Source organism: Epargyreus clarus, unplaced genomic scaffold (assembly GCF_041222505.1).
Source record: "Epargyreus clarus isolate Ecla_fem2 unplaced genomic scaffold, WU_Ecla_fem_2.2 ptg000019l, whole genome shotgun sequence".
NCBI classification, from domain to species: domain Eukaryota; kingdom Metazoa; phylum Arthropoda; class Insecta; order Lepidoptera; family Hesperiidae; genus Epargyreus; species Epargyreus clarus.
This window is the reverse complement of record NW_027332227.1, coordinates 1,033,995-1,056,442: the sequence shown is the minus strand read 5'-3', so window position 1 is coordinate 1,056,442 and position 22,448 is coordinate 1,033,995. Positions and strand designations below refer to the sequence as shown.

Here is a 22,448-nt window from a genome sequence, read left to right as displayed (position 1 = left end):
TACAGCTTTCATGAAAGTATTTGAAATTATTATTTTAATACGCGTTATTTTTACAACGCATATAGAATAACAAACTTAACTAAATACATTTTGTTTTTTTTTTTCGCTTACTTAATCTTGTCTCGAAGCTAGTACATCCCGACATATGCTAATTCATAGATCACGCCTCGAGGCATGTCTGCGATGTGTTAACTCGAGTTTACCACATCCTTTGAAAGTGTCATATCGTTTAGGTTCAAATGTTTCTTGTAGATCAAGTCTTTATTATTCTTGACATACTGCCATACTTTATTAGTTTCTTCTCTGTTTTAAATAAGTATGTTATTGTAAGTAGTTTGAGAACTCTGAGAATCTATAAAATCGATTTTATAACATCGAAGCTTGTTTAAATTTTTCGTAAACAAATTGCGCATTTAGTATTTGTGATCTTGAGTCTAAAACACTCTTTACGCGCACTTATTAGAATCCAACTATCTATACTGCTCATATCATAAATGTGAAGTATTTCTCTCGATCTATTTTTACTCTTTTGAGGCTAAAAAATCACTGAATCGAAATTAATGAAATTTAATTAAGAGATATGAAAAGTTTTATAGCTTCGTTTTGATATCTCCTAGATAAATAGTAAAACGGATCCTTCATAATTAAGTCGTTAGTCTATAGAGTTCTGATCTTAAGAGTCTATAATATAATGATAATAACAAAGATGTATTTCTCCACAGTATTGTTTGTTACATGTTAATTGTACGTAGACATTAATAAGTACATTGTATTTAAGTATGACACTTGTTATTATAGCTACATGACATCAGTAGTACAGCAATGTTTTCCGCTTACAAGTCCTTCCAATTCAGTGGTCGATGATACTGTGAGTCAGCATTACGTGGCTCACTGTCGCTCATTGAACTACTAGAAAGGTTTTTCACTGTGAATTGATTAGATCTATATATGTTACTTTTTACTTATTTAGTTTCTTCTAAAAACACGTAAACGCGGATTATTTTCCATGTCAAAACAATTTTTGAAACTAGTCTTTCAATATAACTCCAAGGTATATTGTGACTCACATAGGTATGGTTATGAAGACGCCGATTGCACTTATTTGAAACCATCAGGTTTCATATTGAAATAAGTTGTATCTTTATAATGTCGTTGGTGACGGTTCTGACTCAAATAACGTTCCTACATTTCATTCGGAAACCGGTTTTGTGCAATCATACGTAAAATATGTAAAGCAAATTCTTATATATTATTATTGGTATGCAAGAGTCGTTGTACCGATCTAATGTGGGCATGAGTCACGATCGGAAGCCTGCTGTCGGCCGTCACAATAGGATTCGATCCATTATAATGCCCCTGGCTTGATCAGTCTCACTCTGGTCAAATGTTGGATCATGAAATTTGCTTTTGGGCCAATGATGAACGCCAATACTTATTAATCTGGAGAGAAAATCGACTGAGATTTGCATGCATTTATCCTCAACTCGAAGAAGAGAAAGAATTTTCAATATGCTGATCCATTAACGAATACGCATACCTGAGAGATTTATAAAAAAAATATCTTAAAGGTATGTGAAGTCTACCAATCCGCACTTGGCAAGCGCGGTAGACTATGGCCTAATCCTTCTCATTCTGACCCGTGCCCAGCAGTGGGACAATAATGGGTTGATGATGATGATGATGATGATGATTTGATTTCCCTATGTTAATTTTTCGTAATTCATTTATATTGAACTGTAAACTGTATTTACCTGTACTCTGTATCCTCTCTTTTTCCTGTCCCGTGTTGCTTTAGTTGTATTACTATTCTATTGAAATGTCTCATACGCAAAATGGGCTGGAAACCATTTATCTTAAGCTCTTTCAATCATCTCGTCTCAGCTCTAATCGTCTCTTAGCATGTTTTGATAAACCTTTAATGTAATAGTCGTTACTTAGCCATCAGAACCGTGTCTTCACTTCGCGTGTAATTTATCGTTTTTCTATTTAGGTTAAATTGAAAAACGTCTTCAGATACCGGTGTTTTATCGTCTCGTTCGCCTTCACCAACTTGAAAGTGAATATTTACGTTCGTACACGGTTTTAATATCAGCAGTCTCATTGATGGTCTTTCTTTCCTACTTATTTTGTAGAAATTACAAAGGATGAAACTATGCTATTGTTATTTAGGTATCTAAAGATATACCTTATTATTTAAGGTATAAAAAAGGAAGGAAGAAAAAGTAAGGAATAAAAATCTTATATGAGATTCTTCGTAATTGTATCTGAAACTTAAGAAAACACTCATTTATGCATGTCTGCATTACTAAACAATTGCAAATAATTCAAATTTGTACATAGCAGAACAATCGTTGTTGCTATACGATAGAAATTCACTGAACGTGCTTCCGCAGTTGAACGACAATTTCTGCCACGTTTTATTGAAACTATAATGTGTATACCAGCTACTAAGCCATTGTAAATAATACAAGCGCCTTGTAAGCAGAAGGTAATGGGCAGAGCTACATAATTTATTACACCTGCACCGCCTGGGCACGATACACGACACCGCATAAGGGTTTCCGATCTGCCTTGCAAGCTCCAATATTGTCTCGCGATTATGAGTAGGTAGCTGGGAATAGAAGGTTTCAAATATACGATTATTATAAAGAAATAATTTTAACACATCAATGTGATCAGCATCGACATTTGGTATGGTCTGAATTACGGACGAATTACGGATATTAATGACTGACATTATGTAAATAATTATTTAAATAGTAACAATGAACAATATTGTACTAATGATGTAGTATAATTTGTCTTAAAGGTGCTAGTTAGTGCAGTAATCATATAATTGAAGGAACTAGTAATTATTAATTCAAAGTCCGTCTGTTTGCTTTTGCATATCTATACTGGAATGTCAAATTATTTTCAGATTGTAATATATGACGTGTTAATTCTTATTACGTCATAGAATCAAAAATATTTTAAATGCCTTGAAAATTAACTGACCATGTTAAAATTATAACCACATTTTGTAAATCGTTTAATAGCTTCGGCGTTTTAGTACTTCCGTTTCAGTAATGTTACCTTACTTTAAGCGTTCGTTTTAAACATCTTATTTATTAGCGGTTTAATACAGTCTCTAGTCACATTGTGCTATGTGGTGTATCGCACTTACGTAATAGCCACCTGAGCACGGCCTCGCGACGTATGCGGTATGATAATCATCGTGTGGCAACTCCACAATCTTCCCTTTGACGAAGTTTGCTATGGCGTCGATTCCGTTATGTGTTTGCGTTTTGTATAGGCTGGAGTGCTTACTAGAGAATTCATGAATGCAAAATAATCTAGCAGGAAATATCTCTAATATAGTGTCAAAATTGTCAATTAAATTGAAATAGTTACTATTAGGGATCACGCGGAAATATTGGTTTTCATTACTAAAATGCATAGACATATGACTAAAATCATTCCTTTCCTTGCTTTAAACATTTGTTTCGTATGTTTGATGTGTTCAACATAGGAGTCATTTGAGTTTAGTTCATATATGTAAGTTACATCATTGGTATGTTTTTTGTTCCATCGTGTATTTATGGTGTTTCTATATATGGTTATATAAATACAGTACAAATACCAAACATTTGATTCATTTAATAGGATCCGTTCTGACTAAACCACAATGACGCTATCAATACAAGTTGAGTAATTCAGAATAGCAATTAATTGGTCTTATCAAATTCTTGAAATTTTGTCCGTTGTTACCGCGAATTGGTTGGCAATTGTTTTATATCGCTGAATAATGTCGGCCTGTTACGTACCTGCATTATATCGTATTTCTACTAGTTTCAAAGGTGTGGTCACTTAATGAAGTATTCATACTTAGTCGTCAGGGATAACACTGCTTCATATAGAACTGAAATTTTACTTAAACCTGATTGTGGGGTAACTACATATCTATGGACAGTACCTGGCTACTGCTGCTTCGCATGCTGGTTGGCTACTTCTATACAAAAAATCGCACGTGCAATCTAAGGGTTCATATATTCAGCGTGTCCCTTATTAGTCAGCTTATTCGTGTCACTCACACATGCAATCACCCGCGTCGTTGACCATTTGATTAGCAATGATGTCATCTTGATTGTAGCTACTTTTAATTAAGCTTTGGGAACTAAAGCTACTTAAGAATTCAGACCATCTTTGATCATTTAAAGTCAGTTTTGATGTTCAAAGTTTATTTATGCTTAGTCAGTACAAATGTTTTCTACGTTCTTAATTGGGTGTGTAGTAGGAGGTATTTTATAATTTCATTTCTTAACATTAATTTATTTGTCTTTCAACGTAATGCTTATTAATATATACATCATATTTATATATCATTTATTTCGTCATATACAGTGGTTTTCCCTAATTATACCTATATTGTAATAAGTATTAAAGCCTTATGCATCATGACATTGGTTACCAACCATTTAATCGCTAGCGAATTCATCCTCAAAGTACTGTTTACAGATTTCCTTATAGTTGGAAAATAAGTTTCCTTTTTACTTATTTCTACTCATTTTCTATACATCTATTTCCCATTTATATGGATATAACATAAAATATAAACCATAAAAATATAAAATTAGCTTTGCCCGATATGGACATAATTGAAACCGAATGCAATTTCAACTTAATAGAATATTAAATTAAAGAATAAATAATTTGCCATAGTGATCCTTTTGATTAAACTTTCATTACTTTTCTCTTCCATAATACAGTTTCTATGACGGCCGTAGTCTGGCCAATTTCAGTTCATATCATCTCAAGAATAGCAAGATTTGATTTCTCTGTTTCAAATTATTTAAATCTAAGTATAAATATTCTGTTGCACATGTATCAGTTACGCAAATCGCAACCTTTTCTATTTCTGCAATTTTAAATGTATATAAGAGAATTGCGTTGTTTCTTCCATTATAATAAATTTCCCGCATTCGAATACGATGACGGATTTCATTATGATTATTCACGTTTGCTTGCCGGTGAGATCATGCTCGTATAGCGAGATACCTCCATATGCATTGTTATTGTTACTTTCGGTTTGTATGCAAATTCAAATTTACATACTCGTCTCAGTCCGAAATACCAAAGTGTAACAACATGGCATACCATTTTATTATCGTGGTCAGTCACTATATTGAGCTCGAGCCTAAACAAAGATAAGAAGCCAACATGCTAGATTTTTTTATGTTCATATGAATCAGAAACACTTATACATAAAATATGCACAAGAGCATTACACGGGAGCGCATCAGTGTGTATTGCCAGAAAGCTAGAAAATGTCGCATTAATTAAATCAAACAAGTGTCGAGTTAGCATTGAATTGTGACATTATTGGGTTTATCATTTGATAAAAATTAAGCATGTCACTATTTCATCATGTAAATGTAGCATGTCTACGATCACCGGCCTGGCCACCACCGTACCACTGTCTCGGCACGCCCGAAACTTTACTCGCATCCTATCTTTATTCACATTTTCACTTTCTAATTATATCTCGGGGCTGCATAAACAGACGCATTCAGACGTTATTATTGTAGTCGTTATTTTTGTGTGCCTACATTACTGTTATTTGCATGCCGACAAGCGGTAAGTATGAGTAAATGATGCCTTTAGCGTCGTATGCGCAAATAAAACTGAGATATCTAAATAACATCCACTTGTAATAGTTTCGGAAGAAGCGACGCCATCTATAAATGTTGTCGCCATGAAATAGCCTGTTTCCTCCCTCGCTGGGTTAATTAACCTTTGTTAATTGCAAAGTATCATAAATGTCTAACGTAGCTCTGTCTTTAATCTACAAAAAACCTATTAAGTCCAGGTGTATTTTTGTTGGGTATAAATTGTCAAAAGATTGTTCGTTTTTTGTAAATTGTCGAGCAGGGTTATCTAATGTTCAACGATTCAAAGTTATCGACAAAAGTTTCAAAGTATTTACGACAAAATTAGTTTCTGAAGTAATTACTTTCTTAACTTAAAGATCCTTACATTCTTCTTTTGCAGTACTTGTGACTGCATTGACTTGTTTCAATTCAACACCATGAGTACCTGCAGAGTATATTCGCGAACGTCGGGCGCTCTCGGCACGCGATCTCGTTCCACCGGCCGCGGAATGTTGCTTTTTGTCGCCGTTGATAATTGTGATTATCGTGGCATATGATACACGGCCCCAATAGAATGTGACGACGCGTTGCGTCACGGACTCGGCGTCGGTATGTTATCTTCGGAGATAGTAGCCGGTTTCAATAGCCAATCTGATACCGTGGCTGCCATTGACAATGGGTTTACATGGTAACTGTATTACTGTGTTTTACGCATGTTGCTACCAGCTTTTTTGTGGAGGCATTCATCTTAACACTTTGCCATTGTCATTATTAAGGCGCGACTATATTTTTACGTTTATCACCAATCCATTTGTGCTCCGCAGCTAGACGTTGATCATCTCTTGCTGAATCTAAGAGTCTAGTTTGCGTGATATCATAACCTTCATTCTTTCGCATATCTGCTTTTTGATCAGGTACCAGATAAATTTCATGCAAGTCCGTAGCATGGCGGTATACGTCGAGAGTTTGGTTTTATTATGATAGTATTTCGGACGTTTTAGAATTTGAAATGTAAATTACAGGATATATACAGGATTTAGTTGTCTAAAATCCTTGTTTGTCTGGTTTCGCCAAATCGGCACATACGATTTGCAGGCAGCGAAGCGAGACGATGCGCCCGCGTGACCCCGTTCCCACGCCGAGCTTCGCCACCAGGTGGCAAGAGGCCATCGCGACCTCGTGCTATCATCTACACACAAAACGCGCCCGCGTCAGCCATCCACTATTCACAACTGTTCGCGCTCCCACTCGATAATTGTTCTCGAAATCCGGAAAAGGTGAAGCGAAGGTGATGCTTACGACGAATCCACGTCACGAGTCATGCGTCACCCGCCTAATCCTTATCAGTTTTGGTTTAATATAACAATAGAACGTTACGCTTCAAGTCGTTATATAAAGTTATCAATGTACCAATATAGTACTCGAGCTGGCAATCTTTAAAAAATCCTAGAGAATCTACAAATAATATTCCTTTATGCCATTCGAATTCAGTAGCTTTCGAAAAAATTCGTTCATGTTGCCGTGGCGCTACGCGGTAACGATACTTTTATAGTATTATCCTTTCATTCATTCGTACTAGTAGGTCAGTGCGTAAAATTCACGCAGATATGCCGTAATCGTTCAGCAGCGGAGGCGAGAGCCGCAGACAACGGGTGAAAGTGCCGTGACGACGCGCCCGGAGACGACCTTGCCTGGCCACGCACATACATAACAAACCTGCAGCGTTCTATGCCTCCTTGGTAACAGTACATTCACCGGTCTTACTAATGCGGTCTTAAGTAGCAAAATTAAGAGTTTTATAATGAAGCCAATACAATGCTTTCATGTAATGAACATAATTGTTCTTAACACTTAGGGTCGAGCAAGGTGGCACGGCGTCGTCCGCCAACTGGGTTAAAGATGAACGAGACGGCAGACGATCGTCTTCGTCGCACCCCACGGCAATTGGCCGCGATCCGGTGCGCGTGCGAACGTATCGATGGTGAGGAGAAATGTCTCAAACGGTCGCCGAGTTTCACTTCCAATCCGAACTGATTGAATCACATACGCATCGGAATTTACGCACGTTTCCTAGTATCACGACGCCAAGCGTCCCACAGTCGGGAGACTTGGTTGGAAAAGGAAATTTCTTGCAGGTGCAATCAATAAGTATCCTTGAACGAATGCTTAGAGGAATGTTCGCACAAGAACAGCTGATTGTGCAGTGATCGCGGTCGCGGGGTCGTTGACCGTACTTTCGCCGCTCCCACGGCTCACTGCTGCCGCGTTGCTCAATCTCATCGCGCCGCTAAAACTTCGCTAATTAACGTTCCACCTCACTAGTCAACTTGTCGTCTGCACTCCGCGAATACACATCTTAGCGCTCGTAGACTCTTCAATCTTCATCTTCAATGCGCTGACTTTATCTAAAATTACGTCAATACCTGTATATTGGTACTTGTACTATCACGCAAATGTATTATTTATATTAAACCACGTTAAGATACATTTCAAAGTTTTGTAGTTAGGGAAATAGGTAATATTCGATTAAAACGATCTAAATATAAAACTATAAAAATGCATTAGTTGTTTTTCAAGCAATATGTATGAAACTATGCCATATTTGATACAAGCCGGATACCATAATGAACAAGACGTCCAAGTTCGTGACGACGACGGTCAAGAAGCTGATGACACCAGAGGAAGACGATGAGGAGGCAGCTTTTGATAGGGAGGATGATATGGTAAGATGGCAGTAGGTAGCTATGTTACAGTTAGATGGCAATGCGAGCTCGAGACAACTGGAATAGTAACACTAGGTTTCACGTAAAAATGTTTGTGGTAGATGTGCTAGATGTCTTTATCATATAATTTGATCGATATGGCGCAAAAGTTGTCAATAAGTTATTAGAATTACAGGAATTTAAAACAACAACCCAACCAACCCCGATTTTTTTAGAATGATTTGCAAAAGTTCGTGAATGGAATGCAATGTGTATTTATTTGGACTCTTCTCATCTGATCAAGTAAAAACGTATTCTTGTGGTCATTATAAAATTGTTTTATTAATTAATTTTATCATTTTGGCCGCCTTGGTAGGAAATAATGGCCGCATAATTCACCATAGAATTGTGATTGACCAAATAATAATTAGGGATTAATTACCATTTCGATGATTGTATAGACGGTGTTAAAGATCCGTGAAATCCTAGAGAAGCAAGTCGAATAAAGCAGTAATGGAGTGATTAGTTACTTTTAATAGGAGGACGTGATGTAATAAAAATTAAAAATACTAAAGTAAGCATAAGTTTATCAGAATACAAGAGAATCAGAAATTCTGGAAACTGGAAGTGCTATTTACTGTAGTGGATGCTTCATTGCATCGCTTAGGATGAAACATACCTACTTCCTTAATCCTGTCATATATTTAATGTTTCGTAGTATACATAGAACAATTAGCTGTCATGACAAAAAGACAAATAAGATATAAAATATATATATATTTATACACTGTTTATTACAAAGTAAGTGTATATGGAGTTTCTACTTTTACGTTCAAACGAACGTTTAGTTTTACCTGAAAAGATAATAATATATTGTTTCTTGTCGCTAACTGCTCTAGTAATGTTAATAACTTGTTAAACAATAGGTACCTAATAGATATGTGTTATTATGTACCTAAAGTTATTGAATCTTAAAAGTATATAAATGTTTGTATGTCTACTTTTGCATATTTTATTTATTCATTAAATGTAGCTTCTGCGGAAGACTGATGAACGATATCGTATTCTACGCCAAATATCTTACATGGTATAGCTTCTAACAAATTAAGAGTTATGGTAAATATCATTTTTATTGTCAGTAATATTAACTCGAGAATGTTAAAGTATTTTTGTGAACCGATTAATACTAAAATACACGAGGTCAGTGCTGTTAACAAATCAAAGGTTAAAGCAATTGAGAGGAATGAGTCTCGAATATTTCATTCATAACACGATTTATATTCTTACACTCTTTGAATTTTTATATCGCTTCTCATTTCTTAAGTAAATATGCTATTCCAACGTAACGAAGGTTTTATATATCAGTTCACTGCTAGTAATTAAGCTCGGTGATGTTATGGTTTATAATGTGTAATTGTTAACTTGTATATGGGTTATTATTCGCAGCTATTGCAATATTTAAACATTATAACGTAATGGCTGAAATGTAATCGTTTCGAAAACAGGTTTCATAATGTCCTATGAATGTAGTGTCATCTTATCGTAGATACTCACTCCGTGTGCCACTACCAAGAAGTACCAACTTATTCTATTCGAGTAATTATTATCTGTGTTACCAAGTTTCCCTAGTTACCTTACTCTGGTAATTATGATCTGACTGTCGAAACATTATTTTGTTTTATCCATTGTTCTAAAGTGGAATGTTGACTTATTGCCACTTAAATATTTCACGCAAATCTAGAGCAGATAAGATAAACGATGCAAATACACTTAGCTTTCAATAACCTGAACAATATTGCATTAGAATATGCTTTGCATTGTTTTAGGTCTAATAACCTTATACCAGGGCTTCTCAAAGTGGGGTGCGTCCATTGTTGGTAGAGGGTACGTGCATAAATTTGCGTAGATAACGGGGCTGCTTAGGGAATAAGTCAATGTATCGTTCCTCCTAAATTCAGGTCAATGCGGCAAGATAAAAACCCATCTATTAAATTTATTTATAACTAACCTAACATATTTAGGTACTCAATACTCATGGTTTCTAAAGTTCATAGTTTCTAAAGGGTCGCCATTGATTAAAATGTCTAATAGGGGTACGCAGAGCTACAAATTTGAGCATCTCTGATCTGATCCCTAAACCGTTGAACGCAAGGTCTCTCCATGGAATGTAATCACTTGATTGTGGTTAAGTAAGATGCTATTTATTAAGTGGGTGTACCTACCGATTGTACCTTTTAACTATGCATAGATTAAACAAGATGTTAAGATCCTGATTGTCTTTACAAGGGTATACACTGATAGCTGTGTTTGCGAAAATGCAGTCATGATACAAAAATATATTTTCTCTGTAATGAGAGTTAAGTTTTTCCTGTTGAAATATTTTTTCGCTTACCTATTGGATGTAGATTACCTCTTTGATCTAAGTCCTCAGATCTCTTACATTTTTATCAATCTGATACGAACTTGAACGAACGAATACATTTCATTTCTGTATAAAAGATATAGTATTTATTCCTGAGGAAGTTATTAGTGTAAAAAAAGTTCACAATGAATATCTCCTAAATGTAGCCTTGTGAATAGATTAATTTTCGCAATGCACATAGATCTATTCAGATTGAATTGTACATAATGAAACGTGCGAAATCACTTCCTGAAGTTCGTCCGACGCCAGACGAAAAAAAAACTAACAGTGTCCACTAGTTTTATTCCATTTGTGTTTCGCATCCGCCGGCTGGACTGCGGACTAGTGAAAAGGTCATATAACGGTGACAGGGCATTGAGGGTGCCCTCCGCACACGCGCGACACGCGACAGTTCGCATTAGTGCTTTACATACAAACGTCAACTCCAACCAACCACCATAACCCCATAGTAGGATTGCCTGTCTCGTGGGTGCCTTAGATACGCACACAGCACAGGTACATATATAGACATTTAAACTCCGAGCAGATAACTAAAGTTATCCCTTAAATATGTGCCTGACAGATCAAATCCAAAAATCTCAGGTATCACATTACACCTGCTGATTGAAGAAATATTCTTTTGCTAAAAAATATTGTGCAAGATTTGTTGAACCTCTGCATAATGAAATAAAAACTACAGTATAGATTATTATTTTACTACAAAAGTGAGTATTAGGTACATGACAATGTGTAGACAGGCTCGATTATCGTACATAAAAAGTAGGCAGTGTGCCAGTAGCCTATATATCGCTAATCACGCTCATCAATCTCATTCAACCAGTCAATTAAACGTTTTACAGTGTCGATTTTGATTGATTTGGTAATTAGTCACTTACGGCTCGAAAGTAAGATTTAGTAGATGCTAAAAAAATAATATAGACATTGGACATCTCGTAATTCTAATTAATACATTTTTTATTCTAAAACAGTAAGTATTGGGGCTTGTAATACAAGAAGAAAAATCACAGATGTAGCCTTTTAAAGGCTACCTTTTCATTCAAGTAAATTACTTATCTGGAGGCAGGGCAGTGCCTCCGCCAAGCCGTAGGAAACTTTTGGGAAGCATAAAAGAGAATAGAAGAAAGATAGGATACATAATACACAAACTATAGAATTAAGTCAATTCAAAATTATAGCTTTCGTAGGAGAAGAAGGTAGGAAAAACTAAAATTTACGCTTGCTGTTAAATGTGAAACTCCATATAATATTACACATTGTAAAATTATAAAAAACATGGGTTATTTATGTATGTCGTTGTTAGTTTTAAGTAATTTACATGTAATATTGCCGGAAAGCGGCGATGTATTATAATTAATTGTTGCCTTTTTAACGCTTTCCCTGGATCCTCGGGCACGCAACGAAGTCAGGGTCGCTACCTTTCTCCAGATGGGTAAGATCGAATGTCAACATAGATTATAATAAACACTGCTAAGAAACTTGTTTTTTGAATTTAAATGGAATTAATATAATGAAAGATTTTCAGTGAAAAATTATTTACAAAAAAAAGGTATGATTACTCGGAAACGCTGTCCTCCAAATCAATAATCAATCTGAAATATTAGCGGGCAAGCAATCCATGTGATCTACTGATCGATCTCTTATCTACGAGCCAATGCCATGTTTCAATGAATTCCATCCATTTCAACCAAAACCAGATCAAAAGGAAATATACCTACTTATGTATTGAAACTTTATACTTTACTGAAAAGTAAGACACAATTAAAACAACAAGTCCTTAGTTTCCTCGATGTATGTTATCGTCATCATAACACATGCCAGGGTTAAGAAGTGCGCTCGTAAATTTCAATAGAATATATTCGATGACTCAAGTATTTGTTACGCAGCTGTGTTTAACAGAATTATTATCTTCATGAAGCATACATGACGCCATCCGAAATTCAGAGTTCAAAAGATCTTATTTTTTGCAACCCAACGTTCCAATAAGATCTTGGTATTTTTTATCAGCCGACGTCATGTGGGAAACGTTCCTAGTTAAAATTCAGTTATAAATATTATATTAGCATGTGGGCAGAACCAGTTTCCACGACAATCGAGTGTTGCTAATGTGTTCAAGTGATGCGTCTATTCAGAAGTAAATGAATGACTGCCACTTGTTGTACTGTGTCATGTTATATAACTACTTGTGCATTATAGGAATATTTTTCTTGTGTACTTGTATTAAAGTTATTTAGTCGCTTAGGAGGAATATTATGTCGTACCTTGAACTTGGAATAGGTACAAAAAATCCCAAGGATAAATAAACCAGAAACAATGATAATAATACACCCTTCAACATGTCATTATTCGATTATCGTCTTATAATTAAGTCTACTATGTACTCTTACTCTTGTATATTTGGTATATCGGATAATATCAAAGTTCAAAATTATATGAAAAATTGTTGAAAATGCACAGAATAGACGTGCTGTATTTTGTCACTAAACCAACTAAACCTTGAAATAATAAAAAGACACGTTACAAAAATATAAAACAATCCCGTAAAACATATAAGACCACGGTTTTCCAATAACTGTATCTAATATATGTCAATCGTTTTCCTTGCAGGTGATGCAACAGGACGTGAAGAAGGAGAACCCGCTGCAGTTCAAGTTCCGAGCCAAGTTCTACCCGGAGGATGTGGCCGACGAGCTCATCCAGGAGATCACACTGAAGCTCTTCTACCTTCAGGTAATCAACATTCAACGATTTGCGGAATTCTAAATGATAACCGAATCATGAATGGGATTTGATTCTTTATAAACTTTTTAGCTTCATTGTAGGATTTCTGTCCTGGTTCTACACAATACACATCACTTACCCAAATCAACAACGAAAACATATTATTTATATAATTTATTAAACATCATACTAGGTAAACGTCTAGCTGGGAAAACCGGATATTACATTTTAAACCGATATGGTAATCACACCGCCAGACAGGTGATCTATGTGATCAATAATTCAGTCGCATGTAGAAATTTAAACAACTCCTGAATGATATTAACACGTAAGTTTCTTTTCTGGCTGTTAAAACAAACGATCGTTGTCCCTGAAAGTAGTTCTAGCGAGAGAAAATCCTTGATCTCATCCATCATCCGGTTGTCTCCTCGCACAGGTGAAGAACGCGATCCTGTCAGACGAGATCTACTGCCCGCCAGAGACGTCGGTGCTGCTGGCGTCGTACGCGGTGCAGGCGCGGCACGGCGACCACAACCCCGCGGTGCACGGCCAGGGCTTCCTCGCCAACGACCGCCTGCTGCCGCAGCGCGTCACCGATCAGCACAAGGTGGGTGGAAATATAATGGAATAGACCAATCAACTTTTGCTAGCAACGTATTTTTTCATTCTGCACCGATTCAGACAGATTTGTATTGAGTTATTTTTTAGAATCAAGAGTTAAATTTTGCTTATCCCGTAAATTGCGAACATAATGATTTGCTTTGTTCTTTTGTTAGAATCAACGTCAAAAGAGATCTTTTGACGTTTTGGTTATGTATATAATAATATATGGAAGTGTTAAAAATAGACGCCACCACTAGTGATAGAATTTCTTTTTATATTCCGTGTGATAGATTATATTTGTAAAAATAAAGCTACAGAGTTTATTTCGCCACTTCTTTTCAAACGAAATCTTATGTCTAAAACGTGACAAATGAAAATATATTTATTTATTATAATTCACACTATGAAAATGTATATACATACTGGTGCTAAAACGTGACAAATGAAAATATATTTATTTATTATAATTCACACTATGAAAATGTATATACATACTGGTGCTTGTCCCACACAGAGGCATAATAATATGACTTTAACATTTCTAAATCTGGGACAAGATTCATAAACTGATCAGTGTTGTTCTAGCTATCTGTGTAGCAATTTCAACTAAAATATGAAACGTCCCTCGTGAACCAGATGTCGCGCGAGGAATGGGAGCAGAGCATCACGAACTGGTGGCAGGAGCACCGCGGGATGCTCCGCGAGGACGCGATGATGGAGTACCTGAAGATCGCACAGGACCTCGAAATGTACGGCGTCAACTACTTCGAGATCCGCAACAAGAAGAACACTGAACTCTGGCTCGGTGTGGATGCGCTCGGCCTCAATATCTACGAGAAAGATGATAAGTGAGTGTGCCAAGACTTTAATTGATCTTTAGAAGAGAGTAGTTTCGACGTGAAAACATCTTATAACTAGTTCTGTATGGGGATTGCCGGACGAACTTCCTTATAATAATATTTGGTCAGTGATAAACTTCGCACAAGTTCTTCAAATTTCTTGATCTAGAATTGTATTAAACGATAATGTAATAGGTTTGCAATAGGTTATTTTTATTATATATAATCCTGATCTTATAGTGAGGCTCTACAACCAAATAATGCACCACTCCTAAGATAAAAAGTTGCTAATGAACTTTTTTTTTTGCAATCAGTTGTTTGTTTTGATATGTTCTATCAGATGTTTTGGAGTGGCATGTTAAATCAATGAAGTTATTAATTGAGCGCAAATACGATATAATTCCCGATAAGATAATCCTGCCACCGTTGCATGTGCTAATATCACTTGAATCCTGATTTAACTGATACCTTATTGGTTATGTCGATCAAAATTTTGCATAAGATTATATAGATTTTATTTTAATTATTTAGCGAAACGTTGCTCACTTAATTAGGATTTTAATATGGGGCTATTATTCTGTTGTTTATGTAATCACGTGATTATCATCTGAAGCGAGATCACATATCATAGAGGAATAATAAAGGATGTAAGATGGGGATAGCAAGTTATCAGTGTCTTTAATGGTCGCCAATACACACATTTAAGTGCAATGATAACAGCCAAACTCTTTCAGGAAAATGTAACTTATTACTGAACTTTTCAACTTTATATAATTTATTCACAATGTACTGAGAGTCTGTCTCCTACGCGCAGGTTGACACCCAAGATCGGATTCCCGTGGTCGGAGATCCGCAACATATCGTTCAACGACCGCAAGTTCATCATAAAGCCGATCGACAAGAAGGCGCCCGACTTCGTGTTCTTCGCGCCCCGCGTTCGCGTGAACAAGCGCATCCTGGCGCTGTGCATGGGCAACCACGAGCTGTACATGCGGCGCCGCAAGCCCGACACCATCGACGTGCAGCAGATGAAGGCGCAGGCGCGCGAGGAGAAGCTCGCCAAGCAGGCGCAGAGGTACGCACACGCACACACGAACACGCTTGCACGTACGCACTAAATGCATTACACACACACAAACAAACACGTTTACACGTACACACTCAACACGTTATACACACACACAAACACGTATACACAATTGTATTCGTAATTAGACTTCAAGTTATATTAAGTTTAAAGGTGGTAGAACCCTTTGTGGGTTAGACTCCGGCGGCACCACCGCCACACCTATTTCTGCCTTATAACAGCAGTATTAAGCGCTGCTGTGTTCTGGTTTGAAGGCTTTCCAGCTTAGTCTTCAGGGGTAGCGGCGCATCTGTGGCCGACTTCAAGTAGGAACATGTAATCCTATCTGGGGTTGATTACATATGTCCATGTGCGGCAAAAGCCACTTCCATCAGGTGGACTGCATGCTCGTCTGCTACTCCTATATTATAAAGAAAAAAAAACACTCAACGCATTACACACACACACACACATACACAATTGCATTTGTAATTAGACTTTAAGTTATACTACTTGTATGATTTAGTACATACAAAGTAATAGTCATCATAATTATAACGATAAACATCTCTGTTAAGGTTTAATATGCTAGAAAATATGCATACATATTATTCTTCATTTATTTGGAGTCCATTATGTTTGTTCATCAGCCGCAATCATCGTTAAGCATCAAGTCAATTGCATTTCCTTATGCTATTCTGTTGAAATTCTAACTCATAATAATTAGGGTAGTTAAAAATGAATTGGTTAATACAATTGCAGGGAGAAACTGCAACTAGAGATCGCGGCCCGCGAGCGCGCGGAGAAGAAGCAGCAGGAGTACGAGGACCGCCTGCGCCACATGCAGGAGGAGATGGAGCGCTCGCAGGTTAGAACTTCGAATTACTCTTTTTCTTCCACTTGAAATTATTATAGTCAAGTCTACTACTAAATCTATACGGATTCATTAAAAAAAAATGGAGTGTCTGTTTTTTACATCGAAATAACCGCTTTTTACTACATGCATATTACATATGATACACCAAAATAACATTTTTTACAATTTTTGTCTGTCTGTCTGTCTATTTGTTCTGGCTAATCTCTGAAATGGCTGAACCGGTTTTGACGGGACTTTTATTGACAGGTAGCTGATGTAATAAGGAGTAAATTAGGCTACTTATGTTTTAGAACGCGACAGCATATATCTATCTTTTACTTGGCAACCATTATAGGCAAAAATGTTAGTCATAGATATATTGTTAGATTTCTTTTTAACGCGGGTGAAACCGCGGGGCACAGCTAGTTCATGAATAAAAATGATGATATCATATTTGATAATAATTGATGAACACAATGAATATGTGTTGATAGGCTAACCTGATGGAGGCTCAAGACATGATCAGACGGCTGGAAGAGCAGCTGCGCCAGCTGCAGGCCGCCAAGGAGGAGCTGGAGCAGCGCCAGAACGAGCTGCAGGCCATGATGCAGCGCCTCGAGGAGACTAAGGTACCACACTTACACTATGCTGGCTCCCTTATTCATTCGGTCTTTGGTATTCATTACGTATATTTCCGGACTGCATGCCTTAGGAGTTATAGAAAATTGTCTAACAAATGTTTGGTCCCTCAATGCATACTGCATTTGAATATTAAAAAGTAGCCTGGAGCTTCTGTTTTTGGGAGAGACTTGAATTTAGCGTTGAAATAAAATAAAACTTGCAACCAAACAGTACATAATAAATTTCGTTACTCTCATAAGGTTCACAAGTGTGAAGAATATATGAAGAAAGTGTTTTACCACCTGTAATAGTAAAATGTTCTCACAAGTTCGCTAGAAGAGCTGGTATAGAAATGTTACGTTTGTTGTTTAGAACATGGAGGCAGCGGAGCGCGCGAAGCTGGAGGAGGAGATCCTGGCGAAGCAGGAGGAAGTGTCGCGCATCCAGCAGGAGGTGGAGCTCAAGGACGGCGAGACGCGCCGCCTGCAGGAGGAGGTCGAGGAGGCGCGTCGCAAGCAGGTACGCTAGCTGCCTTAGCTCCTTGTTAGTTACAGGCATAGATTAATAAAGATTAGTCACTCTTTACAAGAAAATATAACCAGTTTTGTCAATTGAAATTGTCGTATTTTTGTATTTGAAAAATATATAGAAAAAAAAAACGTTTTTAAAGCATTTACGAATTAAACGATATTTCTCTGCACTTTTTCTTCGATATCGTGTTGTTTTGCACCACTTAACTGCACATGTCGGCATTGTTCCGAGTAAATTACACCATTACAGCCATCAAATGGCTGACAGATTTGTTATCCGTTTATTTAAATGACTTCCTTCAATTACAAGGCGGTGAGATATCTATACTTATCTATGGTTGACATATGAATATTTTTTTTTCGGTGTATTCAGTAGTCAGTACTCTACATGTGGGTTTTTTGCTAACGTCAAAGGATTATTCAAAGCTATAGCAAGGACGTGCCTCGTGCAGGTCATCCGTGTTGTACTAATTATTTATAATTAATAGAGGAATATATAAATCGGTCTTTGTGGTCGTATTCATGCACTTATAATTTGACAATTTATTTATCGGATTATCCGCGTGTATCTATCTACATGTTGTGTAACGTGTGACGTGTGTCGGCAGGACGAGGCGGCGGCGCTGCTCGCGGCGGCGACGACGCCGCAGCACCACCACGTGTCGGAGCGCGGCGCGGGCGAGGCGGAGGCGGAGGGCGAGGCGGAGGACGGCTCCGACGGCGCGTCCGACTCGGGCGGCGGCGAGCTGGCGCGCGGGCCCGACGACCTCGTCGACCCGCTCGCCGAGCGCCGCACGCTCGCCGAGCGCAGCGAGCGCCTGCACAACCAGCTCAAGGTAACCGCGGGGCTCCTTGTTCCAGCTCGAGGCGCGTGCATGCCGCACGTTAGCCCGCGCCAACCTGCTAGTCCGTTCTGAAATTGTTGCGAGCGAGTAGTCACACGATTTGTTATGGCGACGCGATTCATTTCTATATTCGGAGCGGAGTAGCAGTTTTAGGCAGACTGTACACACCCGTAATACTTGTTTCAGTTCTCACACACACGCACTTATGAACATGGACACGTACGCGCGCATTCACTCCACCGTGCTCTGGATATGTCGTTGTTTGGCTTGACTGACATTTCTGATTAATGAACAGTTCATTAATCAGATATGACTTAATGCAGGCCAATTTACATGTTTTTAAATCTAACTACCTACTTTTACAGAAGAAAACTCCTCAACTTGTTAAATTACATCACCAATTAATTACTTGAACTATTTGATTTATATCTACCTCAACCCTAAAAAGTACATGTACATCTACTTAATCTCCCACTTCATCCCGGCAGGCGTTGAAACAAGACCTGGCGCAGTCGCGCGACGAGACCAAGGAGACGGCGATGGACAAGATCCACCGCGAGAACGTCCGCCAGGGCCGCGACAAGTACAAGACTCTCCGCGAGATCCGCAAGGGGAACACCAAGCGCCGCGTCGACCAGTTCGAGAACATGTAGAGCGCCCGCAGCGCCCGCGCGGTCGCTGCTCCGCCGCCACTCGCGGTGCATTGTACGGTCCAGTTCAAAGTCGTTTCTTGTATGCATTTACACGGCGGGGAGGACGGTCGCCTTGGACATCCCTGGTTCTGTATTTTGACGCGTTCGGTGACACCGTCTCCGCCAGTCGCCCTCCCCGTCAAATCGACCTCCGAACCTTCCACCGAAACTCATTCTTTGTCACAAAGAAAGGTTGTGCCTCGTTCTGTCTACCCGGGAATTATATGTTCGCCTGCGAGACGGATAACGAGACGATTCGCTCGAACGAAGTAGAATGAGATTGAGAACGACTTTGAATCGTATTTAATGGAGCAGCGTTAAGCTTAGTGACGTTTATTGGTAAAATAGCACGGAAAAGTATTAACTTCCGTTCGTGGAACCCGAAACTAAGGACCCTTTCAAATTTTGACTACAGCTAAATATATTCATTTTAAAAATTGTATAGGAAACATGTAATATTATTATACATTTTTGAAACGTATTTTAAATATGGCTATTGAATGTCTATTTACATGTATCTCGTAATTTGTAATCTTTTTCATAGAAATGCATAGTTTTTGTAAATGCACAAAGCATATCTACTATTATAATAATTGAATACTGCCTATAACCGCGCGAGGCGTGCCGGGTGTAACTGTTGAGTCTGTGAATTGTGGATCAAAATCGGTTTGAGGGGTGAGAATGTGCCTTTTTAACATTTCTATTTTTCCTTGTTACTTTACGTTTATAATAACTTAATATTTTAAAGACAATCGGACACAAGTATGTGAAAAGCAATCATTCGAAATACCTTGTGTATACACATTTTTTTTACATTTTTTTCTTAAACACTTTTAAGGCCAGTTAACATTCTCAGCTTTCAAATCGCTGATTTTATAAGCGTGTGTGTGGCCCCAAAGGTCGTCGACGGTCTTTTGAATGTTATTCGAGACAATGTAAGCTAAGGATAGTTATACAATTGTAGTCTTTATGGGCAAAGGTTATAATTGTATGAGGTGCACGCGGTGTAACGACGTGTCGCGCGACGTGTCACGCGAGTGTAGTGCCAAACGGATCAGTCGAGCGATCGATCGCCCGATCCATCGCACATCGGTTTACTTCGAGGTACGTACGCGTTGGGCCGCCGCGGGCGGACACGAAGTGATAGTATAATCATAAAAATCGAGTTTTTCATATTTTTATACACCGTCCAGGCAATATATATCTCTGTCGCGCCAGGAGATTATCAACCACAAACTGTTATTATAATAGAAAGGTGAAATCGGAAGGGTGCTTGCATGTGTTAAGAACAATCGGATCCGTCGGGCGCCGTAGTCGGGACTATAAGTGTAAATATTGATTATTACTTAATAGTAATTTTATTTTAGACTATAATGTGCTATAATAACCGAATATGTATACATCGTACTTGAAGATTCCCGCGTCGCGACGCCGTCGTGACGCACAGAATTGTTTTTATTATTATAATTATTTATAAGCTATTTTGGATTTTATTCGGTAACTATGTTATTCGTGTCGGGAGCATATCTTGTGAGTCATAAATTAATGCCGTGTGCTCGTTTAAAGGATTAATACTTTTTTAACTCGTAGTAGGATCGTTATTATTGTAGTTGGCCTGTTGATTAGTTAGTGTTCGTATGTGGAGCGTGGCCGCGACGCTCCGCGATAGATGAGTGTCAGACACCGATGTTGAGGACTCCGCGAGCCGCGGGTGAAAGGGTGGGCGACGGCCCTTATTTATTTTTATAATCATTTATATTTTAGATGTAGGAGTCGAGTTAGAGCTTTCGAGTGTAACTACCTAACCACAGTTTCCGAGGCGGTCCGACTATCGGCCTACGACTATTTTCGAACCCTCCTCCTGAACAAAATTCTAAATAGCTACTAAAATATTTAATTGTATGCTTATAGGATGTGTATAATGTTAATTTTTAAGTGAGTAAAAGGCATTCCATAAGTTACAATGCGGTGGCGTTTACTTGGTTTCTTGAGAGAAAAAATGAGAAAAATAAAAAAATAGTTGCAATAATTTGTATGAGTTTTGTTTATACATAAGTGCCATCCGTCGCATGTCCCCGCGGGCGCGGTCGCCGGGCCCGCAGCAGTATTGAAGTTTTTATCTTGTCATTAATTTCTAAAATTATACAATACCATGTTGCCTTTCAATCTAGGATGAAATTTTTTTTTCCAATAAAATGTTTAAGTGAATATTAGTTGAGTTTTATTTGTCGCCTCGACGATCCCATTATATACATATAATCGAATACAATACATACACGTGAATTGCATTACATACATGAAGCAATAACTTCACGCTCAAAACATTTAGCAACGTCAATGTTTATTCCAATTACATGAGGTTTTTATTACAAAAATAATATGGAATACATTTTTTATAAATTTCAATTAAAATGTATTACAGGCCGACAGCCCGACAGCATTATTATAAGTATGATTATTATATCTGAGAGTGTAGTCTTTGGTTTTCATATTCTATGGTACGTTTGTTGATGCTCATTCAGTAACCCCTTATCATTGAGCCTGTATATATTAAGCGCATATATAAGCGTTGTACCTAAACCATGAATTGATGAATATCATCATTGGTGTGCTTTAAATCTCTCGCGCACATAATTCATCACAAAATACATTTACATATGCATTAAAATATATAGAGAAAATTGGTTAATACTATCATTATTCAATAAAAATAATTTTGTCATAAAATCAATATCAAAATATTTACGTCAATATCAACCATTTTGCTTTAACCTACTAACTAATACTTCATGAGATTCTTATATCTAATAGCTTACCATTTTCTGTAAACCTTAAACTTGAATATAATATAGGTTTAAATATTGCAGTTAGAGCAACATAGTAATGTTGCCTTCATTTGTATATATTTGTATATGTTGTATCAAAAC

At 37.6% G+C, this 22,448-nt stretch overlaps 1 protein-coding gene across 4 annotated transcripts in view; it reads left to right on the top strand.

Moving 5' to 3' along the window:
• Moe (moesin) overlaps positions 1-21,731 on the top strand; it is a 43,242-nt gene extending 21,511 nt beyond the window's left edge. For 3 of the 4 annotated variants that reach the window (XM_073083895.1, XM_073083893.1, XM_073083894.1), the window contains 9 exons: positions 13,356-13,478; positions 13,906-14,076; positions 14,709-14,920; positions 15,726-15,986; positions 16,740-16,845; positions 17,328-17,462; positions 17,827-17,973; positions 18,593-18,820; positions 19,318-21,731. In XM_073083895.1, the coding sequence (XP_072939996.1) occupies positions 13,356-13,478; positions 13,906-14,076; positions 14,709-14,920; positions 15,726-15,986; positions 16,740-16,845; positions 17,328-17,462; positions 17,827-17,973; positions 18,593-18,820; positions 19,318-19,482 (1,548 nt within the window). In that variant the 3' untranslated portion in view covers positions 19,483-21,731. Of the gene's footprint in view, positions 1-12,157; positions 12,181-13,355; positions 13,479-13,905; positions 14,077-14,708; positions 14,921-15,725; positions 15,987-16,739; positions 16,846-17,327; positions 17,463-17,826; positions 17,974-18,592; positions 18,821-19,317 lie in introns of those variants that run through there. The other variant, XM_073083896.1, reaches the window with a different exon arrangement.
• The last annotated feature ends 717 nt before the right edge of the window (positions 21,732-22,448 follow it).